Source organism: Manis pentadactyla, chromosome 3 (genome assembly GCF_030020395.1).
Source record: "Manis pentadactyla isolate mManPen7 chromosome 3, mManPen7.hap1, whole genome shotgun sequence".
Taxonomy (NCBI): domain Eukaryota; kingdom Metazoa; phylum Chordata; class Mammalia; order Pholidota; family Manidae; genus Manis; species Manis pentadactyla.
The window spans coordinates 34,613,852-34,632,041 of record NC_080021.1 but is presented as its reverse complement, the minus strand read 5'-3'; the positions used below and the strand labels follow the sequence as shown (position 1 = coordinate 34,632,041).

The following is an 18,190-nucleotide window of genomic DNA, read 5'->3' as shown; positions in this document are numbered from 1 at the left end:
GCAGCACTAGCAGATTAATGTAAAATACTGCTGATGTCTTAACAGGACTTCACCATCCCTTTTTACATTCCTGAAGTTATCTTACTGAGATAACTCAGTAATTTACTGAAGCTAAATGTTAATGCCTGATTTGTTTGGGGGTGAATATGATATTTTTTGTATTTTGCTTCTGCTAAAGAGGAGAATTTACTGGGTTTTATTAAAATGTTCTCTTGAGAATGCTGGCTGAAGTGCTTGAATATACAGCTTTTATATAGAGTAGATGGCCTAACATTAGGAGAAAATTACGAAAAGAGCTAGAATACTTTTTGAAAATTTAAATTTTGAAGATTAAATGGTATTTTCTTTTCTCATCTTAGGGCACAGTCAGTGGTGTGCTGCTAGTTACACCAAATAATATAATGTTTGATCCACATAAAACTGACCCCTTGGTTCAAGAGAATGGCTGTGAGGAATATGGCATCATGTGTCCAATGGAAGAGGTGATGTCAGCTGCAATGTACACAGAAATTTTGGATAGCAAAATAAAGGAATCCTTACCCATGTAAGAGTGGTATTTATATTCCTTTGCAGTTTTATTGCATCTGGATAGTTGATCCTGGTCTAATACTCTTAAGTATTTTTTATTAGTTTTATTATAGCTACTTTTCATTTTACCTGTAATGAAATATATATCATATTGAAAAGATTATTCTTAATTCACCCATAATAGTTAGGAATTGTTTTAGATTTAGATTTATACATTTAGTCAGAGACTTGGATATTTAAAAGTAACCTATAGGACTCATTTAATTCAGTGTTAGCCAGCCCTTTTTAATCAGGCACTACATTCAGAATTCTAAATTATTTCTATGACTAATTTAAGGTAATACTAATAATCTCGGGTAGCTTTCAAATTTTCCTTAGAAGAGCCTGAAGAGTTAGGTGTGGGGTTTAGAGAAGATCCACAGATTGCACAAATACAGATTTAATGTTGGAATATACAGGTCAGGGGATTGGTGTGATTGTGATAACAGGTGTGAGTCTGCAGATTAGCACAACCTTTGAAAGTAATGTGCTTGACTAAAGAAATGACCAGAGAGAAAAGGAAGGAGTGCAATAAAAAAAGATAAAAGATAGGTATACAAGGAAAGGAAAGAGAAGTAGGAAATAAGAAAGTAACATATAACAGAGAAGAACACCCCTATTCCTCCATATATGATTTTGTCAGCAGTTTAAAAACTGGCTTTACTTTAACTGATACTGAGGTGTATATCCCTGTATTAGCCACACAGATGAAAATGGCTGTTTTAAAATTGAACCCTTATGGTACAGAACTAATTACAAAGGAGAAGAGCCAGTTATTTTTGTTTCTGAGGCAGACTACATGAGTTGTTAGGATACCTGTGATAGAATAAAATCCCTATTCAGAAAGTCTCCATTATACCTTCCACCCAATGGATGTTATTCTGGCTTGGTAAATTCATCTTTAGAGGTGCAGATCATTCCAAGAATATCTTCTATAGTTAGTTATCATCATCCAAAGTCCTTTTCAGCAGATAGGGATTATTGAGGTGGGTGAAGAGATAAAGACAAAGGTGAAGGAGTGAAGGATAAGATTAAATAGAACAGAAACCAGATATATTATATATATGTTATCAGTCATTGGTGAGATTCACCTTCTGTTACCCTGCTGCTCCATTTGTATTCTGATACTGTGGGATTCTCCTACACTGAATGATCTGTAACTTATACAAGGATTCTATAGGGCTCCTCCTCTTGCAAATCACTGTTTTATCAGAATGTCACCTGGAAAGACCATGCCTTTGATCTGAATATTTCAAAAGAATGCTCCAAAAAGAAATATCTTTCAATCCTGCCTTATAACTTGACCAAAAACAGTATTTGGCAACAAATCAGATACAGTAAGTGGTTTTGCAGAATAATGTCAAGTATGGCAAAAATGACATAGAAGATTTGATTGATTTTCTTCTGTCTTGTAATGCTTGGGGAGTTGATTGCAAAGGTGTTCTGGAATTATATAAGTATCAGCATTACTGGCATAACTAAATATTTAGTCTCTGAAGTTTTATAGCACTTAACTAAATATATATCCTGTTACACTGTTAACTTTATCTCTAACCTAAGGGTCTTGCTAAATGTACAGATAGATTCTCAAAACTTGCCAAGTTTCAAGACCCTGTGTATGCAGTTTGAGTGGCTCACCAGTAGATGACACTATATTTAATAGCACAAATGAAATGCTTGTGTTTCTTAAGGTGAATCAAATGCAAGAAAAGCAGAGGTATGACTTGGACTTCAGCTAATGTAATACTTTAAAAAAGTGTATTTACCTATCTAGATTATAAAAATTATGCATAGGCATTATAGAAAAAATGAAAAATAAAAAAAAGTAAATGAGAGAATTACCCAGCTTCTAGAGGTAGCCAATTATTTTTGTGTCAGTTTACTTCCCAGTATTTTCTATTCTAAAGCTTGCATAAATGTTAATACTTTTTCCACTAAGAACTCATCCAGTTTCCATTTACCACAAACTGCTTTTAACCATCATTTTGAATTACTCATGTATACATGCCAAGATGTTTGTACTATCCCCTTCCAGAACTAAAACTGTCTAATTTTTGGACATTAGTGTTTACATATCCTAAAGCTATTAAATGTGGATATATGAACCATTCTGCTCTCTAATATCTAAACACTTTAGCTGAACAAGTTTTCTTAGAATGGTTAAGAACTGTTGCTAGTCGCTGGAAGAATTCCTCTGAGTACTTTTGTCTCAGTCCTATTCCAGTTAGTTTTCAGCTTTGCATTTGAACCATATGTTTTAGTTTAATCTCTCTGTAAATGTAAATAAATGTGTGCACACATATGTGTAATATCAATGTATTTTTACTTTGACATTTAAAATTTTAATCAAAATTTTATCCAAGCTTATATTCTATATTCCATCAATGAATAGATTTTAGTTCAGATTGTAACTTCACCCAAAGTTTACATCTTCAACTTCTTTTCAGGTAGATTCATTCAGGAAATGTTATATTGATGTTTCCCAGATCTTAAGCTGTTGATGCAAATGCTTGACTTAATAATATGGCGTATATTAATCTAATTTTTTACATTCTTTCTGTTAAGAGATAGAGATATAGTCTACATCCTCTTAGAAAAGCCTTTTTAGTGATACTAATTAAGTTTGGGGAAAATCGAATTCTATAATTTAAAAGTCTAATAAGATTTAATTTTATTTATTGACAGAGAGTTAGATCAGTTATCAGGAAGGGACTTCTGCCATTTAAAGAAAATGACAAGAAGTAATACTGATGAAATAGACTCAAGAACTCGAGATGCAGGTAATGACAGTGCCAGCACTGCTCCAAGGAGCACTGAGGAGTCTCTTTCTGAAGACGTGTTCACAGAATCAGAACTCTCTCCTATACGAGAGGAGCTTGTCTCTTCAGATGAGCTGCGACAAGATAAGTCATCTGATGCGTCATCAGAATCTGTGCAAACTGTCAGTCAGATTGGAGTAGAATGTTTGACAGTCATATCAGAGTCTACTAGTACTCCTGATCACTTAAGATCTGATTCTGGACATTCTGCAAATGAAGTTGGGACTCCTCTTAAAACTGATGTAAGTCATCTTGAAATGGCCACGAATGAAGGAGATCAGGCTACAGGTAATTTCCAAGAAATATCAGGCCCTAAAGAACAAAGCACAATTGTGAAAAGTAATGTAGACCAGGATTTTCTTCATGAGAATTCACTACACCAAGAAGAGCTTAAAAAAGAAAGTATGCCGTGTGGGGAGGCAACAGATATTAAACAAAAGCAAACTGTCAAAGGAAAACAAGGAAAGGAGCAAAATCAGGACTCAGAAACAGAGGTAGAAGAGCTACGGAAACTTTGGAAAACCCATACTATGCAACAAACTAAGCAGCAAAGGGAAAATATTCAGCAGGTATCACAAAAAGAAATTAAGCATAAAATAGCAACTGCTGAGATAGAAGGTAAGTATTAAAGAGTACATAAAGTTAGTTTATCTTATTGCATACCATCTCCCTCTTTCCTCACTGACTCAGAAGCTGCTCTTTGCTTTGAAGAACAATCTAGTGGTCCTTGACTGATGGTGTTCCTCTGGGGACAAGTGTATGTATGGTCTCTAGTTTCTACTGTCTTGTCTTATCGCTTGGGGAATAATACACATAATGAGCATCTTTTCCATGGCGTTTGAAGATTCCCAACTCACTGCATTCTATCTGTACACAACTTTTTTCTTAAAAGTACATGCAAGCTCTGTAATACCACCAATTTCTTCATTTTTTTCTTTTACTTCTTGGTATGTTACCTCATTAAAATGCCTTTTTTCATTGCACAGATAATATCCTAGTTACAGTTTGTAATTGCCAAAGCTGTAATTCCATCTCTTTTTAAAAGTACAGTTAGAAATAAAAATATTTCTAAAATCCTTCCAAAGATTAGAAGTTCCATCATTGTCTGATTAAATGTTTTCTTTTAAAAAGTAGCCCTAAGGATAAATTAAAAGACCATTTTATCTTTCAGTTTTGTTTTTTGATATTATTAGGAAAATTGTGGTAAAAGTCTTTTATTTGTATATACAGTGTTTCTACTTAATATATTATGCATTAAATAGTGTGCAGCTCAGATATCTTAGCTAACATTTCTTTTATTCTTTTGGAATATTGATTCCAGATTGATTTCCTTATGAACTTTTTATATAATATACACACTTTATATACTTTTTATAGAATTTGTGTAGGAAATCATATAATACTTGTCCTTTTGTATGTGGCTTATATCCATTAGCATAATATTTTCAGTTTTCTTCTATTTCAAAGCATATGTCAGAATTTCTTTCTTTTTTAAAGCTGAATAATATTCTATTATACATACCATTTTTCTTTATCTGTTTATTTAGTGATAGACATTTGGGTTATTTCCAGTTTGGCTGTTGTGAATAATGCCATTGTGAACATTGGTATACAAATTTGACTCCTCCTTTCAGTTTTTTTGGATATATACCCAGAAGTGGATTTGCTGCATCCTATGGTAATTCTATGTTTAATTTTTTGAGGAACCACTGAACTATTTTCCACAATGGCTGCACCATTTTACATTCCCACCAGCGGTGTACAGGGTTTGATTCAGTTTTTAAAATACTGAGTTTTCTTTGCATCATCTCATATCCTGATGACCTAAGTAGATGCTAAGGAATACATTTACTTGAAGCAAGTTCTATAAAAGATCAAATATTTCTTTTTTTGTAGTACTTTTTTCTTTATTCAGAACTAATGAATGTTCATTAAAGAACATTTGACAAATATAGGAGTTTTCTAGAAAATTTATTAAAAAAATACCTGCAAAGATAATAATTTTTAACATTTGGTATATATATCTTTTATCTTTGGTGTGTGTGTGTATATATATATATATATATGTACATATATATATATGTACATATATATATATATATATACAATTTTGACATTTTTATGTATCTATAAATATATATTTTTATATAAAGTCAGGGTCATATTATATGTAGCATTTATCCTGCTTTTTTTGCTTAAATTTTATGTCATGAACATTTTACCATGTCATAAAATAAGTTCTTTGAAAACAGGGTTTTAATGGCCTAGTAACTTAACCATTTTCTATTGTTAAAATACTCAATTGTTATTAAGTCATATTGTTAAGATATTTTCTTAGGTGTTGTTAAGAATGCTGGTATGAATATATTGATACCTTTGCATCTTATGGTTGCTTTAGATTTTGAAATCTCTGAGAAAGATAAAATAAGAGGTTCTGTTTAATCCAATAATGTGGAAGGCTACTTTCTTTTGAGTGGGTTTGTTGGAGTACAGGGTTTGGTAAAGAAATTTCTATTATGACAAAATACTAGAAGGAGAAAAATTGTTAGACATATTTAGATAGATGTCCTTGATTGTTATTGTTTAGTTTCTTTTTTGTGGGAGAGTGGGATTAAAATTAGTTTTAAGTAACTGATTTTAGGTAATTTGAGATTAGGAATATAGGAAATTATTCAAAGTTTCTTATGTTTAATGACTTCATAATATAAAACTGCTTAATAAATGTAAAACTGTGAAATATGATTACAGAGAAGATGGTAGAAGCTTACTCTTTAACCAAATACAAATACTAGGGGTCAGATACATTATCTTGCACAATATTACACAGAAAAAAGCCATGACTAAGTACCCAGATTTGACACTAAGTGCTGTTTCCTCCACTGTGTGCCACCTTCATAAATGAATGAATGTCCAGGATCCTGAATTCAAGTATATTGTCAGATCCTCTGTGTGTTTTATGTCAACATCTTTATTTGGAAGAGTTATACTTCATTTCAACTTGATAAACTGTCCAAACAAATGGCTGAATCTAGCATATTGTGGATTGTTTTATCATACCTTCCTATGTATGTAAAAGCTTCAGAAATTTAAAAAAAAATTTTGTCTGTAACAACAATAATAAAAATTTAAAAATTCTACAAACTTATTTATATATTATTTTAGAATGCTGATAGAGAATGTGCAGAAAATTATATTAACATAATTAGTGTAATTAGTAGAGTTGCTACAGAAATTTAATGAAGGAGTTCCTGAAGCTTTCACATTTTTTCCTACTACCTTTAGTCATAACTTCAGTTCATAACTTGGCTATTAGTTCATTAGTCTTGCTGTGCCCGTTACTGTATCTTTGATGGAAAACCATACAAGTTACTTAAGAGAATTCACCTAAGTGTGTATCAATAAATTTGAAGTTTTATTCGGTGATTATTTGTCAGAAATCTGAAGATAAATCCTTAATCTAAATTATTTAAGTATGGTGTATAAGAACTGAATAAACATTTTCTGCATCTCAATTCTAGGTTCTGTACTTCTAAAAGAAAAGAAAAGGCACCAATTACATAAGTTCTTATGTCTCAGAGTTGGAAAACCAATGAGGAAAACGTTTGTATCTCAAGCAAGCGCGACAATGCAGCAGTATGCACAGAGAGATAAGAAACATGAGTACTGGTTCGCTGTCCCCCAAGAAAGGTAAAAAACAACAACAAAAAATTATGTAAACATTATTGAAATTCTTTGAATTAAAAATTATTTTGTACATAACATATCCTGTTGAAATAGCAAAGTACTGTTCAAACATAGTTTATGATTCAACTTGACATTAAATCTATTCAAAATCATTTAGCTCTATTTTATACTCTATCTCATTTTTAATGTTATTCCCCTTTCTGGTTTAATGCAAAAATGTGAATGTGTACCCAGTTTTAGTAATAAAGAAGCTTACTTTAAATATCTTAGCATAAAAGGGGTCATCAAAATATTGACAGTTATGTCCTATACTTCAAGGCAGGTAATAATGTATAATCCCTTTTTTGAAATTTCCTCAAATACTTACTGAATTCCTCCTATAAAATATAGCACCAAATTAGCTACTAAAAGGATGTGTCTTCAAACTATTTTTTGTATCCCCTACACAATATTTTTCATTCTAAGTTTTAAGTAATTGTAAAGGATATCTGTTGTGTCACTGTACAGTATATACATTTTAAGTTAAAACTATGTACAGTATATACATTTAAGTTAAATATCTAGTAGAATATAAACCTCCTAACAGTTTGCCCTCTAACTATACATTTAAAAACTACTTGAATGTGCTCTTCTTTAAAAGAGTTTTTGTATCATTATTTTTTCTCTTTGAACATGTATTTCCATTACACCTAGTCATAGAATCTTATTAACGGTACTGTATTTTTATCCCCTATTGCAACCAATTACATGTACATACACATCTGTGTGTGTGCATAAGTTGAAATGATAATTATTTTAAGATTTTCTGTGACTATTGTCAAAATAATAAAGGTGTAAGATTTACCCTACTTGTAAGCTAACATTTTGGTCTGCCTCAGTTTATTTCATCCTGGCAGAAAACATAGTCACAATAGCTATAGTCGAGAGTATCAGCATTTGCATTAGTTCTTTGAGCCTCAGTTCCCATAGGGTGATGTGAAGAAGGCCATGTGAGAGCTCTACATGCCATGGGTTATGTTACAGAAGAAGAACCATGAATTTAGGCAACCTAAACCTTTTATTATGTACAGTAAGCATGGTTACCCTTTGTCCAGAGTTAGATACTATTTCTACCTTATAAGACTATATTTGGCTATGTTTTGTGTGCTAACATACTATGAAGAGACAGTGCTGAACAAGGGTACTTAATGCTTCTGCTCACAAGACATACAGAGATCCAGGAGAAAATTTTCTTATCAACAACTATATTATTCCAAATGTTAATTAAATCCAGAAGAAAATTTTATCATTATAATTATTAAGATAACTGATCAAAGCAACATAAATTACAAATTATCATAATTATTAGACATTTAACATAAAATATTATTGAAATGTCTTACTTTGATGGGCCTTTCCCCTGATTTATATAGCCATTGGTGAATATTGCTTATTGAAAGGTTGAGATAGAATTTAGTCCCTCAGTTGTCCCCTCCCTTTTTCCTTTTATAAGTACTAAAAGCTTTGTTCATAAAAAGGTCTATGAGACAGAAAAAAGTTTTACTGTAGTAATATCACTCAATTCTTTAAACATGTTTCTATTTATTGTCAAAACTACTTAGTCATCTTTCATAAAAAGTATTTTTAGTGATGATTAGTGAACAGCTCCATTAAAAACTCACTTCAGTTTTGTAGAAATCAGTGGATTACAAACCATTTGAGATACAGAAGGGCTTATTACCCACTCTTTAGAATTTTTCCCTGGAAGTTTTTATCCTTTAAGGCATGCAGTAAAATTCTCATAAGGAAGTAGAAAAGTCAGTCCCTTAGAACCTTAAGTGTCTGTCTTCTTCTTGGAAACTCTGTATGTTGCTGTGAAGACCACTGCTTTCAAGTATATAATAATAAAATTCTTCTCCCTTTCCTGCAAATATACAGTATAATTTGTGCATTCAACAAAATGTTAATAGAATAATTTTAAAATGTGATATGATGTACATAATTCACAAATACCAGAAAGGCACAGAGCCAAATATTCAAATTTGCCAGTGATAACCAAGGTGAAAAATTTTAAGTGTATTGTCTCTGGTTAAAACTAGCATAAATATTTAGTCTTTCTCATTACTGTTGGCTTTATTTCAATTTTCACATGAAATTTTTCATTTTAGTATTTTCCTTGCACCTTAGCTAACGTTCACTAAAAATTAGTTGGGTTAGGATTTTGAACTTCATTATATACATATAGTTTACAAAAATTGCCTTTTTGATAGGGACAAATTCTTTGAAAGATGAAATTTAACACCCTTTTAATATGTGAGCTGCCACGTAAGAAATAATACTTTTAAAAAAATTATAAATTAGAAACATAACTTCCAGAACTATTGTTATTGATTGGTATATGTTAGTTAAGGTTTTGTGATCAATTTTCAATTACTCATGCCAATTAAAACCAACAGCATAAGTATTTTGAAAAACATTACGTTTGATCCTCAAGTATTATTAGGGACATAATTATCTTTTTTTTAATAACAGCCTTTATTTTAGTAAATAAAAGTGAAAAGGGAAATGAGATATAAAAGATTAGATCATCTGCCTCAGAACCAATAGTAAACTGTATGTTCCTGGAATCATTTAAAAATTAAACACAGTAAGTTTTTATTAAGTTGGAATAATTCTTATAATATCCAGGTTTCAAAATAGGCAATTAGTAAATTGTTTACTTGTATTTTAGCTAATTAGATCATTGTGTGAATTAGGTCAAAATTGTGGGTTCAGCTTCCCTTCCCATCTCTCTTTTCTTTAATGAGAAAAAAACATTACCATGGACATCATCTGAACTAATTATCAAAAGTGTACCAAGGAAAAGTCTTCTCAGAACAGCTTGACAAACACAGTCAAATAAATTTAAGTTAATGGCTTCTTGGTGGTGGGCTTTGTTATCTTTTTAAGTAAAGCATAGTATATGTTATATATATTTTAAGTCTTCAAGTTTTGTCAAGATATTTAACAAATATCATTTTGCAATTCTAGCTAACATCATAGAGTACTATTGATATTATTAATAGTTAACTTGTTCTAATAGGACAGACCACTTGTATGCCTTCTTCATTCAGTGGAGTCCAGAAATATATGCAGAAGATACTGGTGAATATACCAGAGAACCTGGATTTATAGTAGTAAAAAAGATTGAAGAATCTGAAACAAATGAAGATTCTACTAATGAAGCAGCAGCCAGAGAATGGGAGGTAAGGAGAAAAATGTGAAGATTTCGTTCATCTTTTTACTTTTTGTGAATTTATAGCTTTATGGCAGAACATGGGAAATACAGGTGATGTTTGTGTAAAAGAATAGTTTTTAAAGGTTTACTGTCCATATGTATGTTTGTTTAATGAATTAATCTATTTGCTCAAATTTACTGAACTTGTTTAAATGGCCAAATTAACACTAATCAACTTTTGTATTCCTCTTAGATACATCTCTTAGTATTACATAGCATTTTTTATATGCTTTGTCTTATGGGATTGATAGGGTGACAGTGTCTGTTTTTCCTGTGTGGTTGCCTGAATTAATCTATTCATGATGCATTAGAAAATACAGAGCAGGTGCTAAAATGTGATAATAAACAGGATCACATTTTGTTATCCATTTGTTGTTAATGTTTGTGATTGCTTATGTGGTGTGAGTTTATTGTGCATGTACTTAACATGTATAAAGATTGAAGGTATACATGGTATATCTTTGTTTAAAATGTGAACCTGATTTTAAAAGTGTCTTAAGTCCCTTCTATGTAGTATGTACAGCATCAGATTCCACTGTAACTCCAATATAGCAGAGGAAAAGATGGTATATAAATGAAGCATTTATTTTGGGGTTTTTTTAATACTTAACTCAAAATAATTAATCTTCATACCAACTTTATTCACAATAGCCCCAAACTGGAAACAACCTGAATGCCTGTCAACTGGATAATGGATAAATAAATTCGGCAACATTAATAAAATTCCAAATAATATAACAATGAAAAAGATCTACTGGTACAAGCAACAACATAGATGAATCTCACAGATAATATGTTTAATAAAAGGAGCCAAGCCTGACATAAAAGAGTATATACTGTATGGTTCTATTTATGTGAAGGTCAAAAGTGCTGAACTAGTCAAAAGTCTATTAGACAACCTGTTTCTGGGAGCTGGGGGGTGGCTAGTGGCAAGAAGGAACATATAGAGTATTGGAGATGTTCTGTATTTTGCTCTGGGTGATATTACATGGGTTCTGGCATATGTAAAATAATCTCAGTGTATTTAAAATTAATTTTAGAAGGCTTTTTAATATACCCCAGTTTATCAAAGATGTGTACCTGTACGAAGGTAGTGACTGTGGAAGGTAGAGTGGAAGGTGATAAAATAATGCTTTTTAAAAAGATACTACCTAGTGGAGGAACCAAGATGGCGGTGTGATTAGGGCAGTGGAAATCTCCCAAAACCATATATATTTATGAAAATACAACAAATACAACTATTCCTAAAAGAGAGGCCAGAAGATACAGTACAACAGTCAGGCTACATCTACATCTGCGAGAATTCAGTAATTCACGAAGGGGGTAAGATACAAGCCGTGGCCCGGCGGGACCTGAGAGCTCCCCCAACCCCAGCCTACTCATGGGAGGAGAGAAGTCAGAGTGGGGAGGGAGTGGAAGCACAGGACTGCTAAATATCCAGCCCTAGTCATCCGCACCGGGAGTGCAGCCACACAGTGCATGGTGCCCTGGATATTAGGGAAACAGAACAGTAAAACCTGCAAGTGGGTCCCCACTGCTGGCCCCCCTGGGTCAAAAGAAAAGCGAGTGCTTTTGGAAAGTCTTAAAGGGACAGGGGCTTCACAGCTGAACAGAACCATCCCAGCACATTCAGCCCAGTAGCTGGGAATCCCCGGGAATTTCAGGTGCCCTAGCCCACTGTGTGGCAACGCAGCTCTGAAACCCCTTACAGCGATAAACAGCCTCCTGTCCATTCCCCCACCCGCACGGCCTCACCACAGCCAAGGAGCAGCCTGTGAGCGGCCATGCCCACCGCAGCCGCCCAGAGCTGCCTCCACGGCTGCCCAGGCCAGAGTCAGAGGCCCTGCCGGCACACAGCTGCCCAGCACAGACAGAGGAAGCCGGGACAGGGCGTGAAGGGTCACCCTTCTCACAGGAGAGCACACCCAGCGCGCCTGCCTCACCCCGCGGGGCTCTGGGCTGCCCCGAAGGCTGCCCCACCCGTGACAGCTCAGGAAATAAAACTGGAAGCTCTCTCCCCTATGCAAATAACTGGCACAGGCAGCGGAGAAGGGCAAGGCACAGGAAGGGATGTTGTTTTCCCAGCTGACACACACACCATCTGCCTACGACTACCTCTATCACCATGAAAAGGCAGAAGAATTTGATCCAGTCGATAATTACCCAGACAACCCCCGAGAGAGAGCCTGGGGAAATAGATTTAACCAATCTTCCTGAAAAAGAATTCAAAATAAAGGTCATAACCATGCTGATGGACCTGCATAGAAATATGCAAGAGATAAAGGATCAAGTTAGGAGGGAGAATACAGAAATAAAACAATCTCTGGAAGGACTTAAGAGCAGACTGGATGAGGTGCAGGAGGCCATTAATGGAATAGAAATCAGAGAATAGGAACACAGAGAAGATGAGGCAGAGAGAGATAAAAGGATCTCCAGGAATGAAAGAATATTAAGAGAACTGTGTGACCAAGCCAAACGGAACAGTATTTGCATTATAAGGGTACCAAAAGAAGAAGAAGAGAGAAAAAGGAATAGAAAGTGTCTTTGAAGAAATAATTGCTAACCCTCCTACACTGCTGGTGGGAATGTAAGCTAGTTCAACAATTGTGGAAAGCAATATGGAGGTTCCTCCATAAACTAAAAGTAGAAATACCATTTGACCCTGGAATCCTACTCCTTGGAATTTACCCAAAGAATACAACTTCTCAGATTCAAAAAGACATACACACCTATGTTTATCGCAGTACTTTTTACAATAGCCAAGATACAGAAACAATCTAAGTGTCCATCAGTAGATGAATGGTTAAAGAAGATGTGCTACATATACACAATGGAATACTATTCAGCCATAAGAAAGAAACAAATCCTACCATTTGCAACAACATGGATGGAGCTGGAGGACATTATGCTCAGTGAAATAAGCCAGGTGGAGAAAGACAAATGCCAAATAATTTCCCTCATTTGTGGAGTATAACAATGAAGCAAAACTGAAGGAAAAAATGGCAGCAGACTCAGAGACTCCAAGAATGAACTAGTGGTTACCAAAGGGGAGGGATGGGGGAGGGTGGGTGGGGAGGGAGGAAGAAGGGGATTGAGGGGTATTATGTTTAGTACACATGCTGTGGGGGATCACGGGGAGAACGGTGTAGCACAGAGAAGGCACATAGTGGATCTGTGGCATCTTATTACACTGATGGACAGTGACTGCATTGGGGTATGGATGGGGACTTGATAATATGGGTAAATGTAATAACCACATTGTTTTTTCATGTGAAACCTTCGTAAGAGTGTATATCAATCATATCTTAATAAAAATAAAAAAATAAAAGTAAATAAAATAAAATAAAATAAAGAAATAATTGCTGAAAACTTCCCCAAACTGGGGGAGGAAATAGTCTCTCAGACCATGGAAGCCCCCAGATCTCCCAATATAAGGGACCCAAGGAAGACACCAAGACACATAATAATTAAAATGGCAAAGATCAAGGACAAGGACAGAGTATTAAAGGCAGCCAGAGAGAGAAAAAAGGTCACATACAAAGGAAAACCCATCAGGCTATCATTAAACTACTCAATAGAAACCTTACAGGCCAGAAGAGAATGGCATGATATATTTAATGCAATGAAACAGAAGGGCTTTGAACCAAGAATACTGTATCCAGCACGATTATCATTCAAATATAAAGAAGGGATTAAACAGTTCCCAGACAAGCAAAAGTTGAGGGAATCTGCCTCCCACAAACCTGCCCTACAGGATATTTTACAGGGACTGCTCTAGATGGAAGCACTCCTAAGGCTAAATAGATGTCACCAGAGAAAATAAAATCATAGCAAAGAAAGTAGACCAACCAAATACTAACTAAAGGCAAAAAATAAAATCAATGACTGACAAAAACAGTCAAAGGAAACACAAAAGAGTACAAAATAAAACACCGAACATATAAAAAATGGAGGAGGAGGAGGAGGAATAAGAAGGAGAGAAATAATCATCAGACTGTGTTTATAATAGCTTAATAAGTGATTTAAGTTAGAAAGTTAGATAGTAAAGAAGCTACCCTTGAAACTTTGGTAACCACGACTCTAAAGCCTGCAATGGCAATAAGTACATATTTTTCAATAATCACCCTAAATGTAAATGGACTGAATGCACCAATCAAAAGACACCGAGTAACAGAATGGATGAAAAAGCAAGAGCCATCTATATGCTGCTTACAAGAGACCCACCTCAAACTGAAGGACATACACAGACTAAAAGTGAAGGAATGGGAAAAGATATTTCATGCCAACAATAGGGAGAAAAAAGCAGGTGTTGCAGTACTAGTACCAGACAAAATAGACTTCAAAACAAAGAAAGTAACGAAATAAAGAGGAAATTACATAATGATAAAGGGGTCAGTCCAACAAGAGGATATAACCATAATATATATGCACCCAATACAGGAGCACCAACATATGTGAAACAAATACTAACAGAATTAAAGGAGGATATAGAATGCAATGCATCATTTTAAGAGACTTCAACACACCACTCGCTCCAAAAGACAGATCCACCAGACAGAAAATAAGTAAGGACACAGAGGCACTGAACAACACACTAGAACAGATGGACCTAATAGACATCTACAGAACTCTACACCCAAAAGCAACAGGATACACATTCTTCTCAAGTGCACATGGAACATTTTCCAGAATACACCACATACTAGGCCACAAAAATAGCCTCACTAAATTCTAAAAGATTGAAATTTTATCAGCCAACTTCTCAGACCACAAAGGTATAAAAGTAGAAATAAATTGTACAAAGAAAACAAAAAGGCTCACAAACACATGGAGGCTTAACAACATGCTCCTAAATAATCAGTGGATCAATGACCAAATTAAAATAGAGATCAAGCACTGTATGGACACAAATGACAACAACACAAATCCCCAACTTCTGTGGTACGCCACGAAGGCAGTTCTAAGAGGAAAGTATATAGCAATCCAGCTTATTTAAAGAAAGAAGAACAATCCCAAATAAATAGTCTAAAGTCACAATTATTGAAATTGGAAAAAGAAGAACAAATGAGGCCCAAAGTCAGCAGAAGGAGGGACATAATAAAGATCAGAGAAGAAATAAATGAAACTGAGAAGAATAAAACAATAGAAAAAAAAATCAATGAAACCAAGAGCTGGTTCTTTGAGAAAATAAACAAAATAGATAAACTCCTAGCCAGACTTATTAAGATAAAAAGTGAATCTACACACATCAACAGAATCAGAAACAAGAAAGGAAAAATCATGATGGACCCCACAGAAATACAAAGAATCATTAGAGAATACTATGAGAATCTATATGCTAAAAAGCTGGAGAACCTAGAAGAAATGGACAACTTCCTAAAAAATACAATCTTCCAAGACTTACCAAGAAAGAAATAGAAAATCTAAACAGACCAATTATCAGCAACGAAATTGAAGCAGTAATCAAACGACTACCCAAGAGCAAAAGCTCCGGGCCAGATGGATTTACCATGGAATTTTATCAGACATACAGAGAAGATGTAATACCCATTCTCCTTAAAGTTTTCCAAAAAATAGAAGAGGAGGGAATACTCCCAAACTCATTCTATGAAGCCAGCATCACCCTAATACCAAAACCAGGCAAAGACCCCACCAAAAGAGAAAATTACAGACCAATATCCCTGATGAACAAAGATGCAAAATTACTCAACAAAATATTAGGAAACCTAATTCAAAAATACATCAAGAGAATCATACACCATGACCAAGTGCGATTCATCTCAGGGATGCAAGGATGGTACAACATTTGAAAATCCATCAACTTCATCCACCACATCAACAAAAAGAAGGACAAAAACTACATGATCGTCTCCATAGTCGCTGAAAAAGCATTCAACAAAATTCAACAACCACTCATGATAAAAACTCGCAACAAAATGGGTATAGAGGGCAAGTATCTCAACATAATAAAGGCCATATATGATAAACCCACAGCCAACATCATACTTAACAGCAAGAAGCTGAAAGCTTTTCCTCTAAGATTGGGAACAAGACAGGGATGCCCACTCTACCCACTGTTATTCAACATAGTACTGGAGGTCCTAGCCACAGCAATCATACAAAACAAAGAAATACAAGGCGTCCAGATTGATAAAGAAGAAGTCAAACTATCACTATTTGCAGATGACATGATATTGTACATAAAAACCCCTGAAGTCTCCACTCCAAAACTACTAGACCTAATATCTGAATTCAGCAAAATTGCAGGATACAAAATTAGTACACAGAAATCTGTGGCTTTCGCATACACTAATGATGAACTAGCAGAAAGAGAAATCAGGAAAACAATTCCATTCACAGTTGCATCAAAAAGAATAAAATACCTAGGAATCTTGGTATCTCGCTTCCCAACTTCAAGCTCTACTACAAAGCCACAGTAATCAAGACAATTTGGTACTTGCACAAGAACAGACCCACAGACCAGTGGAACAAGAAAGAGCATCCAGATATTAACCCAAACAAATATGGTCAATTAATATACAATAAAGGAGCCATGGACATACACTGGGGAAATGACAGCCTCTTCAACAGCTGGTGCTGGCAAAACTGGACAGCTACATGTAAGACAATGAAACTGGATCATTGTCTAACCCCATACACAAAAGTAAATTCGAAATGGATCATAGACCTGAATGTAAGTCATGAAACCATAAAAGTTTTAGAAAAAAACAAAGGTAAAAATCTCTTGGACATAAACATGAGTGACCTCTTCATGAACATATTAACCCCGGGCAAGGGAAACAAAAGCAAAAATGAACAATTGGGACTATATAAAGCTGAGAAGCTTCTGTACAGCAGAGGATACCACCAGTAGAACAAAAAGGCATCCTACAGTATGGGAGAGTATATTCATAAATGACAGATCGGATAAAGGGTTGACATCTAAAATATATAAAGAGCTCATGCACCTCAGCAAACAAAAAGTAAATAATCCAATTAAAAAATGGGCAGAGGAGCTGAACAGACAGTTCTCCAAAGAAGAAATTCACATGGCCAACAGACACATCAAAAGGTGCTCCACATCGCTAGTCATCAGAGAAATGCAAATTAAACCACAATGAGGTATCACCTCACACCAGTAAGGATGGCCAACATCCAAAAGACAAACAACAACAAATGTTGGTGAGGTTGTGGCAAAAAGGGAACCCTCCTACACTGCTGGTGGGAATGTAAACTAGTTCAACCATTGTGGAAAGCAGTATGCAGATTTCTCAAAAACCTCAAAATAGAAATACCATTTGATCCAGGAATTCCACTTCTAGGAATTTACCCTAAGAATGCAGCAGCCCAGTTTGAAAAAGATATATGCACCCCTATGTTTATCATAGCATTATTTACAATAGCCTAGAAATGGTAGCAACGTAAGTGTCCATCAGTAGATGAATGGATAAAGAAGAGGTGGTAGGTATACACAATGGAATATTATTCAGCCATAAGAAGAAAACAAATCCTACCATTTGCAACAAATGGATGGAGCTGGAGGGTATTATGCTCAGTGAAATAAGCCAGGTGGAGAAAGACAAGTACCGAATGATTTCACTCACATGTGGAGTATAAGAACAAAGAAAATACTGAAGGAACAAAACTCACAGAGTCACTGAAGGGGCAGACTCACAGAACCCAAGAATGGACTAACAGTTGCCAAAGGGAAAGGGACTGGGGAGGATGGGTGGGAAGGGAGGGATAAGGAGGGGAAAAAAAGAAAGGGGGCACTACGATTAGCATGTATAATGTGGGAGGGGGCACAGGAGTGCTGTGCAACACAGAGAAGACCAGCAGTGATTCTACAGCATCTTACTACACT

General features: G+C 34.8%; 1 protein-coding gene across 7 annotated transcripts in view; it reads left to right on the top strand.

The window, feature by feature from the left end:
• OXR1 (oxidation resistance 1) overlaps positions 1 to 18,190 on the top strand; it is a 494,380-nt gene that overhangs the window by 446,711 nt on the left and 29,479 nt on the right. For all 7 annotated transcript variants that reach the window (XR_008996220.1, XM_036876243.2, XM_036876246.2 and 4 more), the window contains 4 exons: positions 360 to 544; positions 3,253 to 4,004; positions 6,905 to 7,073; positions 10,132 to 10,294. Coding sequence is in view for 6 of the 7 variants with exons in the window: in XM_036876243.2 (XP_036732138.2) it covers positions 360 to 544; positions 3,253 to 4,004; positions 6,905 to 7,073; positions 10,132 to 10,294 (1,269 nt within the window). In the remaining variant the exon portion in view is untranslated. The remainder of the gene's footprint in view (positions 1 to 359; positions 545 to 3,252; positions 4,005 to 6,904; positions 7,074 to 10,131; positions 10,295 to 18,190) is intronic.